Raw genomic sequence first — 16189 nt, 5'->3', positions numbered from 1 at the left:
CGTGTTGTTGCAGTGATGTTGGCAGTAAGAGAGAGTTGACTGTGGAGTGTCTCCGAGGTTCTTATCAGTCAGGGTCGGGATAACAGAGTTGTTGAAGGTCGTAGTCAGGTCGAGGGTGGGAGAGTCTTTCTCTGGAAGGAAGAGCAGTTCGGTCTTGTGGAGGTTGATTTCCAGGTGGTGTGAGGACATCCACTGAGAGATGTCAGTCAGACAGGCAGAGATTCATGCTGCTACCTGTGTTTCAGATCTGGAAAAGAGGATCAGTTGGGTGTCATCAGCATAGCTGTGGTAGGAAAAGACATGCGAGTGAACGACAGAGCCGAGAGAGTCGGTGTAGAGAGAAGAGGAGGAGACCCGGGACGGAGCCTTGAGGGACACCAGTAGTGAGAGGACTCTACCACACAATAACACGTCTCTGAATCAGCCTGAGCAAAAATAAAATAATCCAATATTACAGCATTCAAATAATGTCTACACTAAACTTCATAAAATATTCACGCTCTCACAACATAAACAGGTATTTTCTTCATCTTGGAGTAACCCGGAAGTAAAAGGGGGGATTTTTATTTGATGTGACCCTCCTGGTTCTCCAAGTGTGTGAAAACCATATCTGATCCGGCTACTGATAAAACAGCAACATCTGATGAAGACGTCAGGCACAGTTCAACCTGATAAGAAGCAGTTTGGAGTGTAGTTGTGATTTGAAGCTGAACATTTATAAGGGAGAAGAACATTTCGCAGTAAAAGACACTTCATCAATATTATTTATGGTTTTGTTGGGAAGAAAATCGTAAAAATCTGACTGTTCAGTCTATTTGGTCTATAATCTTATGATAATTAAAGAAAATATTGATTGGTTAAAACTAATAAGAAGAGATGAGCGGTCCACAGTGTACAGCAGCAGACATGAATGTATTATAGAGTTTAATAAGTAAAACAATAAAAAGATACTGTAACAGATAAGCCAAAGGGAGTAAGAGAGGAAGGGGTGCTTGTTTTAATGTGTATGTGAAGAACCGACATTAGAAAGACATCATGAATAAAAACAGACTCTGAGATGTTGACGTGAAGTCAGTTTCATCTTTGAGAGAATAAATGTGAGCAGAGAAGACTCCTATTTGCTTTCTTTTTTAGTCTTTGGCTAAAAATCCCGATCCACGCTGGATATAAGCTTATTTACATTTTATTAGAAAATCTGATGTGTCACATTCCTGCAGAAAATTATGATTTGGATTTCTGAACTGTCCATTTAAGATAAACTAGACTGTGGAAGCAATTCATGGATATGAAACTTCATGTCCTTTAGTTTTCTTTATTAAGTTTTATTATCAGATACTTAAAATTTTAATAAATAGACAGAATCTCAGAAACCACATTTATTGTCATGGAAACTTGCAGGAACCATTTACCCTACTTGTTTGTGTATTCAGAATAACAGTTATATTTCATACAGAAACAGATCTTTTTCAAGAACTTGTTTGATAGAAAAAAAAATCTTAGAGTGAATTAATTGTGTGTTTTTGTTTCCCAATCTTAACGGGAGACTACAACCTTGTGATGAGAGACGCATCTAAAGTGTTCCTCCTGATATCTCATTAAAGTTCAAATTTGTTTATTTCCATTCGTACACAGCCGGACATAAATGTCCTTCCTCGTGGAGCCAAGGTGCTGCTGTCAGATAAGAATAAAATAGAAGTAAGAAAAAAACAAACTGTAGAGTCTGTGATGTAAAATCAAAACTGTAAAATGTAGTAAAAACATGCCAATTAAGATTCTACAAACTGGTTTCCGGGTGTATTACTTAAATTTATAACTTTCTTGCTTAGTTTATTTTATTAATTATTTCATTCAGTGTCTTTCTTGGCTCCGTCCACTCCAACACTAGGTGGCGGTAATGCGCCACTTCCTTCTTTGTGCGATGACAGCAGAAGTGGAAGAAGAAGAACTGGTTCCGGTTTATCAAGGGGTCACGCGGAGCTGAAAAACATCAAAATGCTGCTGAGAGTGAGTACTGAACGTTTTTTAGTGAAGCTGTTCGTCAGCAGAGACGCGAGTTTACCATGAACCCGGTGTTTCCGGTCGGTGTTCCCGCCGCCGGGCTCAGCGGGTTTTTACCGGCCAGCTTGTGTAACGCAGTGAGGCGACATCACCTCTACAGCTGGTAACATGGAAGTTAGTTTAAAAACAGCTGATTCTGCTCCGCATGCTGTCACAGTTCAGTGAGCACGCCTCTTAGCAGATGTTTCACTCAGACATCCCATAATAATCGGGGTATGAAACGGTCTCATATTTCACGAAGATGCAGATTGACCCTGGTTCTGCTGTTCTGCTGTGGTTCCCACAGGTCAGGGGATATCAGGGGATATTAGATAATATCAGAGAATATCAAGGAATATCAGGGAATATTAGAGAATATTAGAGAATATCAGGGAATATTAGAGAATATTAGAGAATATCAGGGAATATCAGAGAATATCAAGGAATATTAGAAAATATCAGAGAATATCAAGGAATATTAGAAAATATTAGAGAATATCAAGGAATATTAGAGAATATCAGGGAATATTAGAAGATATTAGAGAATATCAGGGAATATTAGAAGATATTAGAGAATATCAGGGAATATTAGAGAATATCAGGGAGTTTCCAAACAGTAAAACATTCCGGGGATGTCATAATTTCCAATTTTTATTTGCATGTTTACGTTTTAGTTTCCATTTTATCAAAACATATTTTCCATGTAGTATTTTTCTTTTCGCGTGTTTCCTGTACTGCCTGAGAGGTTTTTTTTTTTTTTTTTTTTTTTTTTTTTTTTAATCTCCTTTTAGTTCGTCAACAAGTGTCAAAACACTTCAGTAAAGATGTTTTTTTTTTGTTCCTGCTCAGGAAGCCAAACATGCAGGAAAATGTCAAGTTCAAGAGCTGCAAAATGATGAAAGACTGGCTGATAAAAAGCAGACGACACAGAAGCTAAATGTAAAACTGTTCAGCAGCATGTTTTTCAGGGAGTTTGACCTTTGACATTGAGTTTGAATCTTGTGAACAGTCTGTTTGCGCTCACTGCAGCGACTCGTGTCCGCAGACCTCCAGGTTTCTGACCTCTACTAGTTGTTTATATTTTCAGATGTACAGTTTGTTATTCTCACATTCATCCACTGAGAGATGCAGTGTGGAGAATAATCAGAATTAACACCGTCCCTGTTGTTTGTGTCCTTCAGAGAGTGTTGCACCTCGGAGGGTTGACGCTGAAGCACAGCAGGCCGGTCCACCACAGTGCGTCGTGGAGGAGTCCTCTGATCCCCATCGTGGTGGAGCAGACGGTGAGTGAGACGACTCGACGGTGTTCAGCTGAAGCAGAGAGACGCCTCACAGAGAGGAAGTCTGTCGTGACTCTCTGCTGCTACTATAACAGAAGTTGGGTTTATGAATTTGATGCCAGCAACTTGTTAAAAAAAAAAAGTTGGGACGGCGTAAAACAAAAGAAAAGTTGTGTAATGCTAAAAACAACTAACTATTTAGGTTACCATGGCAACAGATCAGTAACATGATTGGGTGTAAAAAGATGATTTCAGAGAGGCAGAGTCTCTCAGCAGTGAAGATGGAGAGAGGTTCACCACTCTGTGAAGACTGTTTGGGAAAACAGAATAACACCTAAAATTTGAGTTTTCCCATGTTTCAGGGTCGAGGAGAGCGGGCGTACGATATCTACTCCCGCCTCCTCAGAGAGAGGATCATCTGCGTCATGGGTCCCGTAAGTGTCCTCCCGGACGTTGAAGTGACGCCGAGTGAACTTCTGTCGAGGGTGATGAGTAAACCTGCTCTTCGTCTCACCCTCAGATCGATGACTCGGTCGCCAGTCTGGTCATCGCCCAGCTGCTCTTCCTGCAGTCGGAGAGCAACAACAAGCCCATCCACATGTACATCAACAGTCCCGGTAGGACGCGCTGCACGGTCGTCAAACGAGAGCGCACATCCTCAAACCATGAACATACGTTACATTGAACATGATATTAAATATATCCTGTTAAGAAATGACTGTTCTATAACTACAAGATTAGTCTCCCAGTTTTTCTTATGTGAATCCAATGACCCTCCCTCTTCCCACCTCCCTTTCCAGGCGGCGTGGTGACAGCCGGCCTGGCCATATACGACACCATGCAGTACATCCTCAACCCCATCTCCACGTGGTGCGTCGGCCAGGCGGCCAGCATGGGCAGCCTGCTGCTGGCAGCGGGGACGACCGGCATGAGACACTCGCTGCCCAACGCCCGCATCATGGTCCACCAGCCTTCAGGGGGCGCCAGGGTAAGCTGCTCTGCTACCGAAGTGGAACATGGGGGTGTGAGTGAACCGGAGGAGGAACCGGAGGAGTAACCTCCGGACCACTGTGTGTGTGTTCAGGGTCAGGCCACCGACATCGCCATCCAGGCCGAGGAGATCCTGAAGCTCAAGAGACAGATCAACACCATCTACGCCAAACACACAGGGCAGCCGCTGGAAACCATCGGTACGTTTCACTGCTCTTCTTCTGCAGCTTTTAAAAGGTGCAATACGTATGATTTTTTTGTTAAAAACGTTCAGCATGCTAACCAGCGAGTACTGACCCGTCCTGTCTTGCAATACCACTTTGTACCACAAGAGGTGATAGTGAGTCACTGTAGCTTCTGTCTGCACTAACAACACACAGATTGTTTATAAAAGTGTTCGTAGCTTCCAGGTCTGTGTAATGAGGCTGATGCAGAAGTGCCTTAAACTGCAATACCAGCGAGTGCCACTAGAGGTCGGCTCCAAAAAGCCTCCGGCTCCATAGACTCCCATTCAACTTCTCTCATCAAATCCAAAGTGAATAAAATGTGTCCATCAGTTATCTCGGTGTTGTTAGCTAAAGTCACTCCTTCTTATTAGTTTTCTGGAGGTCCATCTGAAAATAATCCCTCATTCATTAGAAAAGAAGATTCAAGAAGACCTGTTTTTGGGGGCGTGTCTGTTTGATTGACAGTCCTGACCTGTCTGGATCAATCAAACCGGGTCTGCAGTGACAACACAAATCACAAGCTGTTAATATCTGCTTTTTCAGTGGCTGTTTTCTTGTTGCTGCAGCCTGATTAAAATCAAGATAAACAAGTTGGAATGAAAACTTTGGGATTAATTTATCTCCAGTTTCTAAAATTGATCCACTTCTGTAAACAATCTGATTTTACAATCAGCAGGTATAAAAAAAATTAAAAAAAAACTTAAATTAGACTAAACTGGTAAAATTCTGAAAGTGGTATTACAACACAGGACTGAAATCTCACATATTGCACCTTTAAGGAGTCGAAGGTACCATCAATAGTTTCATAAAACCTGGGCGGGAAGTTCTGGTGAGACAGAAGGACAGGTGAGAAAATATGAAGAATGTATACTGTCATGATGAGAAATAAACCAGTGAACAAACAAATGCATAAAGGACTGCCTGAAAAAAACCCACTAGCTTTAGGGTCTAAGCTTTGTTTTGGTTTTCCAGCCTGCTCATGTTGGACAGAAACACTAATGCTGCTGCGGTTATTTGAAATCCCACCATGTTTACAGTGTCTGACGTTTGCAGCTGTCAGAATAGAGCTACTGAATGTCTTTACTCTGTGTGGTTTTAATGTAAACTGCTTAACAACGTAGCACCGTTAATGTCTGTATATCTGCTGTTAGATATTACTTTTAGTCGCAATTTATATATATATATTTATATTTATATATATATATATATACACAATCCCATATAGCATATATAAATATAGGTGGGGGGAGCATTAGTATCCCTAACAATGATGTCATACACCCTCTTGGAAGCGGTCCCTGGATCAGCTGTGTTGGATCAGAGTGGAGGAGGTGACCTCAGCTGTCTCTGCTTCTTTCAGAGGGCGTGATGGAGAGAGATCGCTACATGAGCCCCATGCAGGCTCAGGACTTCGGCCTCATCGATCGGGTCCTGGTCCACCCGCCGCAGGCGGGCCAGGACGAGCCAGAGCTGGTGCAGAAGGAGCCGGAGGTGGCGGCGGCCAGTCCGTCACCGCAGCCGGAGTCTGCGGCCTCCGAGCCGTCGTCCCCGGGGACAAATCCTCCGTCCTCGTACAAACCGGAGCCGTGAACTGAGATGCCTCCGTGCTTCTCTTTAGTTCTTTGTTCCCTGATCGACTCGTCAGAGACCTGCTGGCTTCACATACACCGATCAACGTAGAGCTCTTATACTGTGATCACACACACACACACACACACACACACACACACACACACACACACACACACACACACACACACACACACACACACAGAGAGAGCTGATGCCGTTGCTGTACATGAAGCCTGTTTCAGACCACAGAGCCGTTTCGTGCTGCATCTCCTCACTGAAGACATCCACAGAGGAGTGATCCTGTATTTGATAATTCATATTTCTAAATAAATATTATCATTTTGACCACAATTCACTGGGACGAGCTTTTTTTTTCTGCGTTCATAATAGTTTTTAAATTCAACCAGCTCAGCTGATTTAAAGTGTTGAATTGTTCCAAACTTCCAGCTACAGATCACAGCTCATATTTTGTGTTCTGGTTTCTTCTTGAAAAGAAATGTTTGACACAAAGTAAGATTTCAGTTTTATTTACATTGTTTTACGACAAACAACATTAAAAACACAGAAATAAACCAACTGACGGAGTATATAAAAGATGGATGATGATGAACACTCGCTGCCTGCCTGCCCGCCGGTCGGTCCTCACAGGATGGAGCAGCTGCTCTTGGTCGAGGCTGTCCAGCGCAGCCAGCTCAGCTTGGTGTCGTTGTACGGCGGGTAGCGCAGCGTGTTGAGTCTCTCCAGCGCCCAGCCGCGCAGCAGGCAGCCGCGCCGGTGGCTGAACGTCTCGAAGCCCCAGTAACCGTGGTAACTGCCCCAGCCACTGGCCCCTGGACGGAGGAGACGTTAGATGACGGAGGACACCACACTCAGGGGCACGTACGACAGCAGGGCCGCTGTCATGTGATTGTAGCAATCAAAATCTTTAGAAATATTTGAGATATATAAATATTAAATATAGCCTGTTAAATATAGGCAATAATAATTTAATTATTCAGAGGTGTGTTATTTATATATTTTCTGATGGCGTTGCCAGCAGTGTGTGATATCACAATAGAGTGTCTTTTTTATCTTTCATACCATTTCAGGCCTCGTGAACTCAAACATTACAGCTGTGACGTCAGCTGACTCAGTGAGGGTTCAAAGTTCAGGGTTGACCTTGGAATTGGGCCTTTCACCGCTTCCTGTAAGTCACATGACTCTTCTCTGCCCACTGACAGGAAGTTACCATGTACACATCTGTAAAGTGGGATTCTGCGAAGGGTTGTTTGATCTGAACCACGAGGACTCGCACACAGAAACCAGTCCAGATTCAGTCGTGACCTCTGATCTCCACAGTGTAAACTCAGGAGTTCATATCAGCAGTGAGGATCAGAGGCTCTAGTGTCACATGACTGACCAGACTCCACCTACCTACACCTCCGAAGGGCAGGCCCGGCAGGGTCATGTGGACCATCCCGTCGTTGGAGCAGAACCCTCCGCTGCTGGTCTTTTCCAGAACCGTCATCACCACCTTCAGAGAGGAGGGACACTGGTTTTAAAAAATGTCTGCAGCTCCGAGACAGGAAGCAGACAAAGTTCTGGTTCCTACCGAGGACTCGTCTGAGAACACATAGAGCGCCAGCGGCTTCTCCTGGCGGTTCATCAGCTCGATGGCGTCCTCCAGAGTCTCCACGGTGAGGATGGGCAGGATGGGGCCGAAGATCTCCTCCTTCATCAGGGCATCATCTTCGTCCACGTCCACCACCACAGTGGGAGCTGAGGACATAGAGACGGGATATCTCAAACAGACTGGATTACAGCTTTCAAATCAGAATTCATACAGCTGCTGTCACTTATTTCAACATGTAGGTGACATGTAACCATGGAGACAGGCGCTCCTTGCGGTAATCGAAGGTGAACTTAAAGCACAAACATCATTAACCTCAGTCAGCGTTAACTTTTTCACGAGGGGCTCCTTTAATTTAAAGAATTACCGCCACACGTTCTCAGAGCCGGAGCTGCATTTATCACAACACTGTTCATTCATTAGAGATTTCAACACATGAAGGAAATCGGCAACATTTTTACAAACTTGGTTTTATGTTATATTTCCTGTAAACACTGGCTCATACAGTCCCTGTGTTCCAGTATCCAAACTACCAGACTGTCATTAGTACGTCAGAAACAGGTTCAGTATGTCCCAGTACACAGTATGTTAATGTAGGATGTCAAAAGTACCAGGATGTTCTATTACATCTGGTTTTATTCTGCAGTCTGCAGGTCAGCATGATACTCTGGATGTTCTGACCCCAGGTTTACAGGATCGGTTCCTTAGGTATGACATGTGAGGCTCCGCCCCCAGGTTTACAGGATAGGTTCCTTAGGTATGACATGTGAGGCCCCGCCCCCAGGTTTACAGGATAGGTTCATATGACATGTGAGGCCCCGCCCCCAGGTTTACAGGATAGGTTCCTTAGGTATGACATGTGAGGCCCCGCCCCCAGGTTTACAGGATAGGTTCCTTAGGTATGACATGTGAGGCCCCGCCCCCAGGTTTACAGGATAGGTTCCTTAGGTATGACATGTGAGGCCCCGCCCCCAGGTTTACAGGATAGGTTCCTTAGGTATGACATGTGAGGCCCCGCCCCCAGGTTTACAGGATAGGTTCCTTAGGTATGACATGTGAGGCCCCGCCCCCAGGTTTACAGGATAGGTTCCTTAGGAGGCCCCGCCCCCAGGTTTACAGGATAGGTTCCTTAGGTATGACATGTGAGGCCCCGCCCCCAGGTTTACAGGATAGGTTCCTTAGGTATGACATGTGAGGCCCCGCCCCCAGGTTTACAGGATAGGTTCCTTAGGTATGACATGTGAGGCCCCGCCCCCAGGTTTACAGGATAGGTTCCTTAGGTATGACATGTGAGGCTCCGCCCCCAGGTTTACAGGATAGGTTCCTTAGGTATGACATGTGAGGCCCCGCCCCCAGATTTACAGGATAGGTTCCTTAGGTATGACATGTGAGGCCCCGCCCCCAGGTTTACAGGATAGGTTCTTTAGGTATGACATTGAGGTTTATGACATGTGAGGCTCCGCCCCCAGGGATTTACATGTGATAGGTTTACAGGATAGGTTCCTTAGGTATGACATGTGAGGCCCCGCCCACAGGTTTACAGGATAGGTTCCTTAGGTATGACATGTGAGGCCCCGCCCCCAGGTTTACAGGATTGGCTGCGCTAACACAAACAGAAACACTCAGCTGTGGTGCTGACTATTTTACTCTTGACATTTCTTGTAACACATAAAAACACCACATGAATGTTAACAAGATTAAAGCTTCTCTGGAGGGTCTTTATATATTTAAATATAAAATCTCCACCCACCGAAGTACTTGTCCTCCTCGCTGCTCTCTCCTCCGACAACAACCTTCCCGCCGGTGCTTCTGAGCAGCTGCATCAGGCGGGTCCAGTGTCTGGGGGACACGATGCGGGACATGTCGGGACACTTCTGAGGCTCCTTGCCGTAGAAGTCCTCCAGGGTCTGACAAACCTCCGGCAGCAGGGCGTCCCGGGTGGCCGCGGAGCAGATCACGTAGTCCGGAGCCACGCAGCTCTGGCCGGCGTTGAAGAATTTGGCCCACACCAGGCGGCGAGCGGCAGCCGCCATGTCCACCCCGTCGGATATAAAACAGGGACACTTCCCGCCCAGCTCCAAAGTCACGGGGGTCAAGTGGACGGCGGCCGCCCGCAGGATGTTGCGGGCCACCGTCGCAGAACCTGAGTAGAGGGCTGAGAGGTCAGTGTCCAGAGTGGGAGGAGCCACAGCACATCTCAGAGATGAGTTCATATGTTACCCGTGTAGAAGATGTAGTCGAACCGGTTCTCCAGGAGGGTGGTGGTCTCCGTGGCTCCACCGCTAACAACTGCGTAACAGTCCTGTCAAATCGGGAGGTCAGAGGTCACTGAGCCGAACTCTGAGTCTTGCTTTTCTTTTCTTCATTTATTTCCTCCACACTTCAGCAAAGAACCAATAATAAAGGTATGAACCTTTTATTATCCGTTTGGTTCTTTTCTCCTACTTTTAATTCCTATCTCATGATTTATCATACCTTCTGTTTAGCTGTAGCTTTAATCTTTTTAATACATTTTCCTCATTTTTCACTATTTTACAAATTATTGTCATTTTAGCTTTTAATCCATCTTCTACGTTTCTTTTATCTTTATCATATTATGTGCATTGGTCTCAAAGTGTTTTTTTTTAAATTATCTTATTTTCCTTTTAATGGTGTTTTTTTCCATTTGTTCTCCAATTTATTGTATTTTTCTGGTCTATCCGTCTTATTATTGGCCTGTCAATCATCTGTGAAGCACTTTGAACGGCACCAAAATGTACAAAACGTGCTTCATAAATAAAGCGTGATTGATTGATTTGGGAGTTTTAAGACATCTGGTTACTATAAATGGGGAAACAGTCATTATTTGAATATAAACACATCTTGTGTATCATTTTGATGTGCTGACACACATATTTACCTGAGACAGGTATTTGGGGAGGAGCTCCGCGACCAGACTGTCTGTGGCGGCGCTGACCTCTGACGGCTTGATGACCACACAGTTTCCTGGACGGAGACACTCGGTGAGGATATCAGAGACGGTTTTGAAGGTTGTTTTTATGCGGTTTTGTGATAAAAGGTTTTCTGAACTAAGTAAAAGACTATCAAATGCAGCAGGACTTAAAGAGGCAGATCATGCACATTTTATTTCTGGAGCTTTACTGTCATGCGCTTTCGCTCTGATAGGCCAGGTTCCACAGCAAACAGCCACCCATACTTTCACCACTAAAGCTCAGGAACAGAGAAAATGTTAAACAAGGCTGAGCTTTATTATCATTTAAACATTTAAAATAAAACTTCTCTCCTTTTATGTGTCTCTCAAGTTGCTATTGATTATCATCTTATGCAATAAAATCCCCAATAACTTCTGTGTCTCTGGAAGCAGCTGTGAAATCTGTTGTTCTTCCAGTAGCAGCTCCGTCGTCTAACGTAGACCGTGATGTAGTTGATGGCTGAAGAACTGTAGGTGACTCACAAGTGTCACCAGGGGGCGCTGTGTCTTAAAGTATGATTGCAGTGGAGGTTCAGAACGACGTTTTATATATTTACATATTTATTTGAGCCAAAGTATACGGGCAAGGAAATACAGCAGAGAGGCCGACGCTGCGGCTGCATCAGCTCTGCAGGAGGACATGTCACTGACCACCCACAAACTGAGCTGCAGAGAACAAACAGCGACGGCTGCCGTCTCTGATCAAACTGCCCTCTGACACCAACACACACTGAATCATTCTGCTGCGGTGAATCTCAGCGTGGGCAGCTTTTGTTGGATGCCGTCACCGACTGAGAGCCGCGTGTGGGTTAATTTACAACATTTACCATCAACAGGAAGTGAACTTCCACATGAGAAATAAAGCTGCTCACTGAAAACCGAGAGTTCAAACATCAGCTGCAGAAGATGGTGATGTCTGAAGGCCTCCAAGCAGGAAATCTATTCTGACAGGTTGTATTTGTCTTCCTGGTCATCAGGTGTCATCTCACCTGTTTTCCTTCTAATTGATACGACTCATCTTTTCAGATGATGAACTCAGATGAACACAATCCTCTGTGGTTTCTCTCTCTGTGTACATGTTGTCATCAAATTTATTGGAATAAAACAATAATCATCAAACTGTGTGCGTGTGGAGGGTACCTGCAGCGATGGCGGCCACCAGGGGGATGAGGATGAGTTGCAGCGGGTAGTTCCACCCCCCGATGATCAACACCACGCCCAGCGGCTCCCTTCGCACGAAAGCGTCGTCCACCATCGTGGCCTGAAAATCAGCAGAATGAATTTTACACGGATAAACCCTAAAGAGATTTTAAGAAGCAGAACACACACAAACCTTCAAATTATTCAAATTAAAGACAAGTTTTGCAAACCGCATTAAGATTTTGTTTGCTTCTATTTAAATATAAAATCTTAAAGAGCACCATTACGTCATTTGGAACCGGGGTGGGCTCTCCTGACCACGCCCCTTTCTGGGGGAAAACATTGACATCACAACGGAGAATCGGAGCAAGTTGAGACTTTTCTCCAAACTGCTGGTTTAAACTAACCGGTTTAAATAATAACGCAATGCCGAAGAGTTGCTGTGTGGTTAGTTACACCAACAATGATGTCAGAAAAACTCTGATTTGTTTACCCGTCATGTCCTAAAAAAGATCCTGATAGAAGGGCTCTATGGCTTCACTCTATAGAAGGGAAGACTGACGTGACCAAGAAGGGATCAAATTAAACTCGTTATCTATCCGGCAGAGTGGAAAAGGTCCCGTCACACATCACACCCACAGACTTTATATAAAAGTGTTCGTAGCTTTCAGGTCTGTAAAATGCTTCCAATGCGGAAGTGCTTCAAGCTGCAATACCACCGAGTGCCACTAGAGGTCGGCTCCAAAAAGCCTCCGGCTCCATAGACTCCCATTCAACTTCTCTCATCAAATCCAAAGTGAATAAAATGTGTCCATCAGTTATCTCGGTGTTGTTAGCTAAAGTCACTCCTTCTTATTAGTTTTCTGGAGGTCCATCTGAAAATAATCCCTCATTCATTAGAAAAGAAGATTCAAAAAGAACATCTTTTTTAGGGGCGTGTCTGTTTGATTGACAGGCCTGCGGTGCAGTCAGGTTACAGCTATCGGTGGGCGGGACGTAGTATCATCAGGTTTCCAATCAGATCAGTCAGATCCACGGCTGGCTCCTCCCCCAGCTCGTCCAAATATGGTCACTTCCTGCTCCAAACTGTTCCGAACTTTTTATAGCATGAAATAACTACAGAAAACTATAACCTATTTACTTTTTAGAGAATGAAATCCCTCAAATCAACATAACAAGAAATACTCAATATGACAGACTAATGAGTGAGCGTACCACGTTTTTGCTGACATACTGCGGCTGCATCCAGCTGGAGAGGTTGGTGATGGCGTTGTGCAGCTCGTTGATCACGATGTCGACCTCGGACAGGACAGTCTCGAACATCGGCTGTAGAACCGGGACAGAAAGCAGAAGGGAGGTCAGAGCTTGTTGGACTGAAGCAGACAGACAGGAAAATGTCAAATAACAAATATCAGATCAAATGTGTGTGTGTGTGGGGGGGGGTCTTGTACCTTTGCGAGGTCTTTGTGCAGAGCTTTGAAAATCTGCTGCTCGTTATCTTTGATCAGGGAAATGAGTTGGATCAGCTGGGAGCGACGAAACGGTTCTGGTACCGTGACACCTGAACGAAACGAGGCGCGCAACCTGTCCACCACCTGACTGTAGGTGTTCATCCTCTCACCTGGAACACAAACACACGATCAGCCTGGTTCTGTTCATACTGCAGCTGATCCACAACCTGGTTCTGTTCATACTGTAGCTGACCCACAGCCTGGTTCTGTTCATACTGTAGCTGACCCACAGCCTGGTTCTGTTCATACTGTAGCTGACCCACAGCCTGGTTCTGTTCATACTGTAGCTGACCCACAGCCTGGTTCTGTTCATACTGTAGCTGACCCACAGCCTGGTTCTGTTGGTGTATCTGAGCCGACCGCTCCACTGTTCAGATCAGAAAGTATAAATGAGGGAAAGAAACCTGCTTTACGGGTAAACCCGAGGCCCGGCTGCAGGTCCGATCGCTATCATCACGTTCCTGAACACAACACGTTTCTCTTCCACTGCTGCTGCTGGACAGAAGAATCTGTGTTTACTGAGTGTGGTGAACAGAGGACACAAAAACACGCTGATTTCTGGGTAAAATAAGAATAAAAGCTGGACAGCCGTGAACTCTTGAGAGTAACAAACTCATCACGACCTTGAAATCCATCAAGGTCAGAACAACTACAGCAGATACAGCTCTCCGTGAGACATTTGAACAGAGCAGCGACTGTGTCCACCAGACAAACGGGTTCTTCCACATGTGTCGTGACGCTATTTGCCTCCTTCATGGGCTTCACGCAACACCGGAGACAGCAGCAGATCGGAACATTTATCTATTTATCTATCATCTGTTTTATCTGTGGTGTTTACCCGCTAACATCAGACTTTTATGAGTTACATCGGTTTTAAACTTGTTTACGAGGGAGTGCTTCACTTTTTTCTGTCTTTAATTCAGCCCACTGAGACAGACTCTCATCAGTCTTGTTGATGTAGTGAGTTAAAGGATTGAATGTGGAGGTGAAACTAACTGATCTTGAACACCCCGCCGGATGCTGATGGATTTCACCCCTGAACTCATTTCACAACATTTCACAGCGGAGAAGAAAACATTTGTTAAATATCTGCGTGCCGAATTTGCCTTTAATACTTTCTGTGATGTCTGTGTGTGTGGCTGCTCTGGTCCAGGTGTGTGGACAGGAACACGTAAACAAGGAGATTCTGCACAGCAGTTTGATGCGCTGCTGAAAAACAATGGCACCACGAACATCGCGTGCAGATCCACAAATTAGTGGCAAAAGAGCGAATTTTTAACTCCCGGAAGAGGTTGTCAAACAATTATGCAACACAGGTTCAGTTACTGGAGATGCATGAAGCCGTACGGGAGCTGTGAGTGGAAACATGTGTTGTTGTGTTATTCCTTCGCATATAAATCAGAAATGAATCACGTGATACATTTTCCTGTCTCTGTGTGTGTGTGTGTGTGTGTGTTCTACCTGTCGGGGTGTGTTTCGTGTGTGTGTGTGTGTGTGTGTGTGTGTGTGTGTGTGTGTGTGTGTGTGTGTGTGTGTGTGTGTGTGTGTGTGTGTGTGTGTGTGTGTGTGTGTGTGTGTGTGTGTGTGTGTGTGTGTGTGTGTGTGTCTGTGTGTGTTCTACCTGTCGGGGTGTGTGTGTGTGTGTGTGTGTGTGTGTGTGTGTGTGTGTGTGTGTGTGTCTCTGTGTGTGTGTGTGTGTGTGTGTGTGTATGTGTCTGTGTGTGTTAGTGTGTGTGTGTGTGTGTGTGTGTGTGTGTGTGTGTGTGTGTGTGTGTGTGTGTGTGTGTGTGTGTGTGTGTGTTTGTGTGTGTGTGTGTGTGTGTGTGTGTGTGTGTGTGTGTGTGTGTGTGTGTGTGTGTGTGTGTCTGTGTGTGTTCTACCTGTCGGGGTGTGTGTGTGTGTGTGTGTGTGTGTGTGTGTGTGTGTGTGTGTGTGTGTGTGTGTGTGTGTGTGTGTGTGTGTGTGTGTGTGTGTGTGTGTGTGTGTCTGTGTGTGTGTCTACCTGTCGGGGTGTTTCTTCTGTGTGTGTGTGTGTGTGTGTGTGTGTGTGTGTGTGTGTGTGTGTGTGTGTGTGTGTGTGTGTGTGTGTGTGTGTGTGTGTGTGTGTGTGTGTGTGTGTGTCTGTGTGTGTTCTACCTGTCGGGTGTGTTTTGTGTGTGTGTGTGTGTGTGTGTGTGTGTGTGTGTGTGTGTGTGTGTGTGTGTGTGTGTTCTACCTGTCGGGATGTGTTTCGTGTGTGTGTGTGTGTGTGTGTGTGTGTGTGTCTGTGTGTGTGTGTGTGTCTGTGTGTGTTCTACCTGTCGGGATGTGTTTCGTCTGTGTGTGTGTGTGTGTGTGTGTGTGTGTGTGTGTGTGTGTGTGTTCTACCTGTGTGTGGATGTGTGTGTGTGTGTGTGTGTGTGTGTGTGTGTGTGTGTGTGTGTGTGTGTGTGTGTGTGTGTGTGTGTTCTACCTGTCGGGATGTGTTTCGTCTGTGTCAGACCTGCGGGCGGACACCGGGCTGATGAATGCTGGAGACCGGAGTGCTGCTCATTTCCAGGTGTTCCTCTCTTTTCTACCGGCTGCCGGTAAACCGGAGGGGGTGTGGCTTCGGTCGAGCTAGAAAAACTCGTCTAATAACTTGCCCTGTGAAGCCATTATCGCAGGTTTTAAGATTTTGTTTCCGTGTGTGAAGCGTGATGTTGGTCCGGTGGGCTCCGGAGCACCGAGGTTCCTCCTGGACTCTCACCCCCCTCCCCCGCACCCCCCAAACAAGATGGTTTGGTCGAGCAGGCGCAGTGATACACGCGCCGACAGCTCACCTGTCAAACCTGTGTATAAACTCAGAAATCGTCTCGTGTACGGCTCCAGAT

At 45.5% G+C, this 16189-nt stretch overlaps 2 protein-coding genes across 5 annotated transcripts; one reads left to right on the top strand and one right to left on the bottom strand.

Annotated features, from left to right (window-relative positions):
- The first annotated feature begins 1923 nt into the window (after positions 1-1923).
- Positions 1924-6457, top strand: clpp (caseinolytic mitochondrial matrix peptidase proteolytic subunit). The gene is made up of 7 exons (XM_069721608.1): positions 1924-2004; positions 3219-3320; positions 3680-3751; positions 3838-3934; positions 4118-4305; positions 4402-4507; positions 5895-6457. The coding sequence occupies exons 1-7, from the start codon at positions 1993-1995 to the stop codon at positions 6122-6124; spliced, it is 807 nt and encodes a 268-aa protein (XP_069577709.1). The 5' UTR covers positions 1924-1992; the 3' UTR covers positions 6125-6457.
- A 180-nt stretch (positions 6458-6637) lies between these two features.
- On the bottom strand, positions 6638-16051 carry aldh3b1 (aldehyde dehydrogenase 3 family, member B1). Of its 4 annotated transcripts, none has more exons than XM_069721609.1 (10): positions 15790-16051; positions 13278-13447; positions 13042-13152; positions 11827-11947; positions 10615-10700; positions 9936-10017; positions 9466-9858; positions 7698-7864; positions 7520-7619; positions 6638-6936 (listed from the first exon to the last, which is right to left on the bottom strand). In XM_069721609.1, exons 2-10 carry the CDS (start codon positions 13437-13439, stop codon positions 6749-6751), a joined length of 1410 nt encoding a protein of 469 aa, XP_069577710.1. In that variant the 5' UTR covers positions 13440-13447; positions 15790-16051; the 3' UTR covers positions 6638-6748. The 4 variants fall into 4 exon arrangements, with proteins under 4 accessions (XP_069577710.1, XP_069577713.1, XP_069577711.1 ...); XM_069721612.1 differs by lacking the exon at positions 15790-16051 and adding an exon at positions 15635-15652; XM_069721610.1 differs by lacking the exon at positions 15790-16051 and adding an exon at positions 15553-15561.
- Positions 16052-16189: the final 138 nt, after the last annotated feature.

This window comes from Brachyistius frenatus, unplaced genomic scaffold (assembly GCF_029030835.1).
Source record: "Brachyistius frenatus isolate BFR_SWC_R1_liver_20210118 unplaced genomic scaffold, ASM2903083v1 Contig_268, whole genome shotgun sequence".
Lineage (NCBI taxonomy): Eukaryota > Metazoa > Chordata > Actinopteri > Embiotocidae > Brachyistius > Brachyistius frenatus.
This window is presented reverse-complemented; position numbering and strand designations above follow the sequence as displayed.

What these genes read in the sequence shown, in the direction of transcription:
- clpp (XM_069721608.1), top strand. An exon ending in TCATCTGCGTCATGGGTCCC is followed by an intron (nt 3,752 to 3,837) that starts GTAAGTGTCCTC and finishes TCTCACCCTCAG; the next exon opens with ATCGATGACTCGGTCGCCAG. An exon ending in CATGTACATCAACAGTCCCG is followed by an intron (nt 3,935 to 4,117) that starts GTAGGACGCGCT and finishes CTCCCTTTCCAG; the next exon opens with GCGGCGTGGTGACAGCCGGC.
- aldh3b1 (XM_069721609.1), bottom strand. Translation starts at nt 13,439, where the DNA reads ATGAACACCTACAGTCAGGTGGTGGACAGGTTGCGCGCCTCGTTTCGT. An exon ending in TGCACAAAGACCTCGCAAAG is followed by an intron (nt 13,153 to 13,277) that starts GTACAAGACCCC and finishes CCGGTTCTACAG; the next exon opens with CCGATGTTCGAGACTGTCCT. An exon ending in CGACTACATCTTCTACACGG is followed by an intron (nt 9,859 to 9,935) that starts GTAACATATGAA and finishes CCCTCTACTCAG; the next exon opens with GTTCTGCGACGGTGGCCCGC.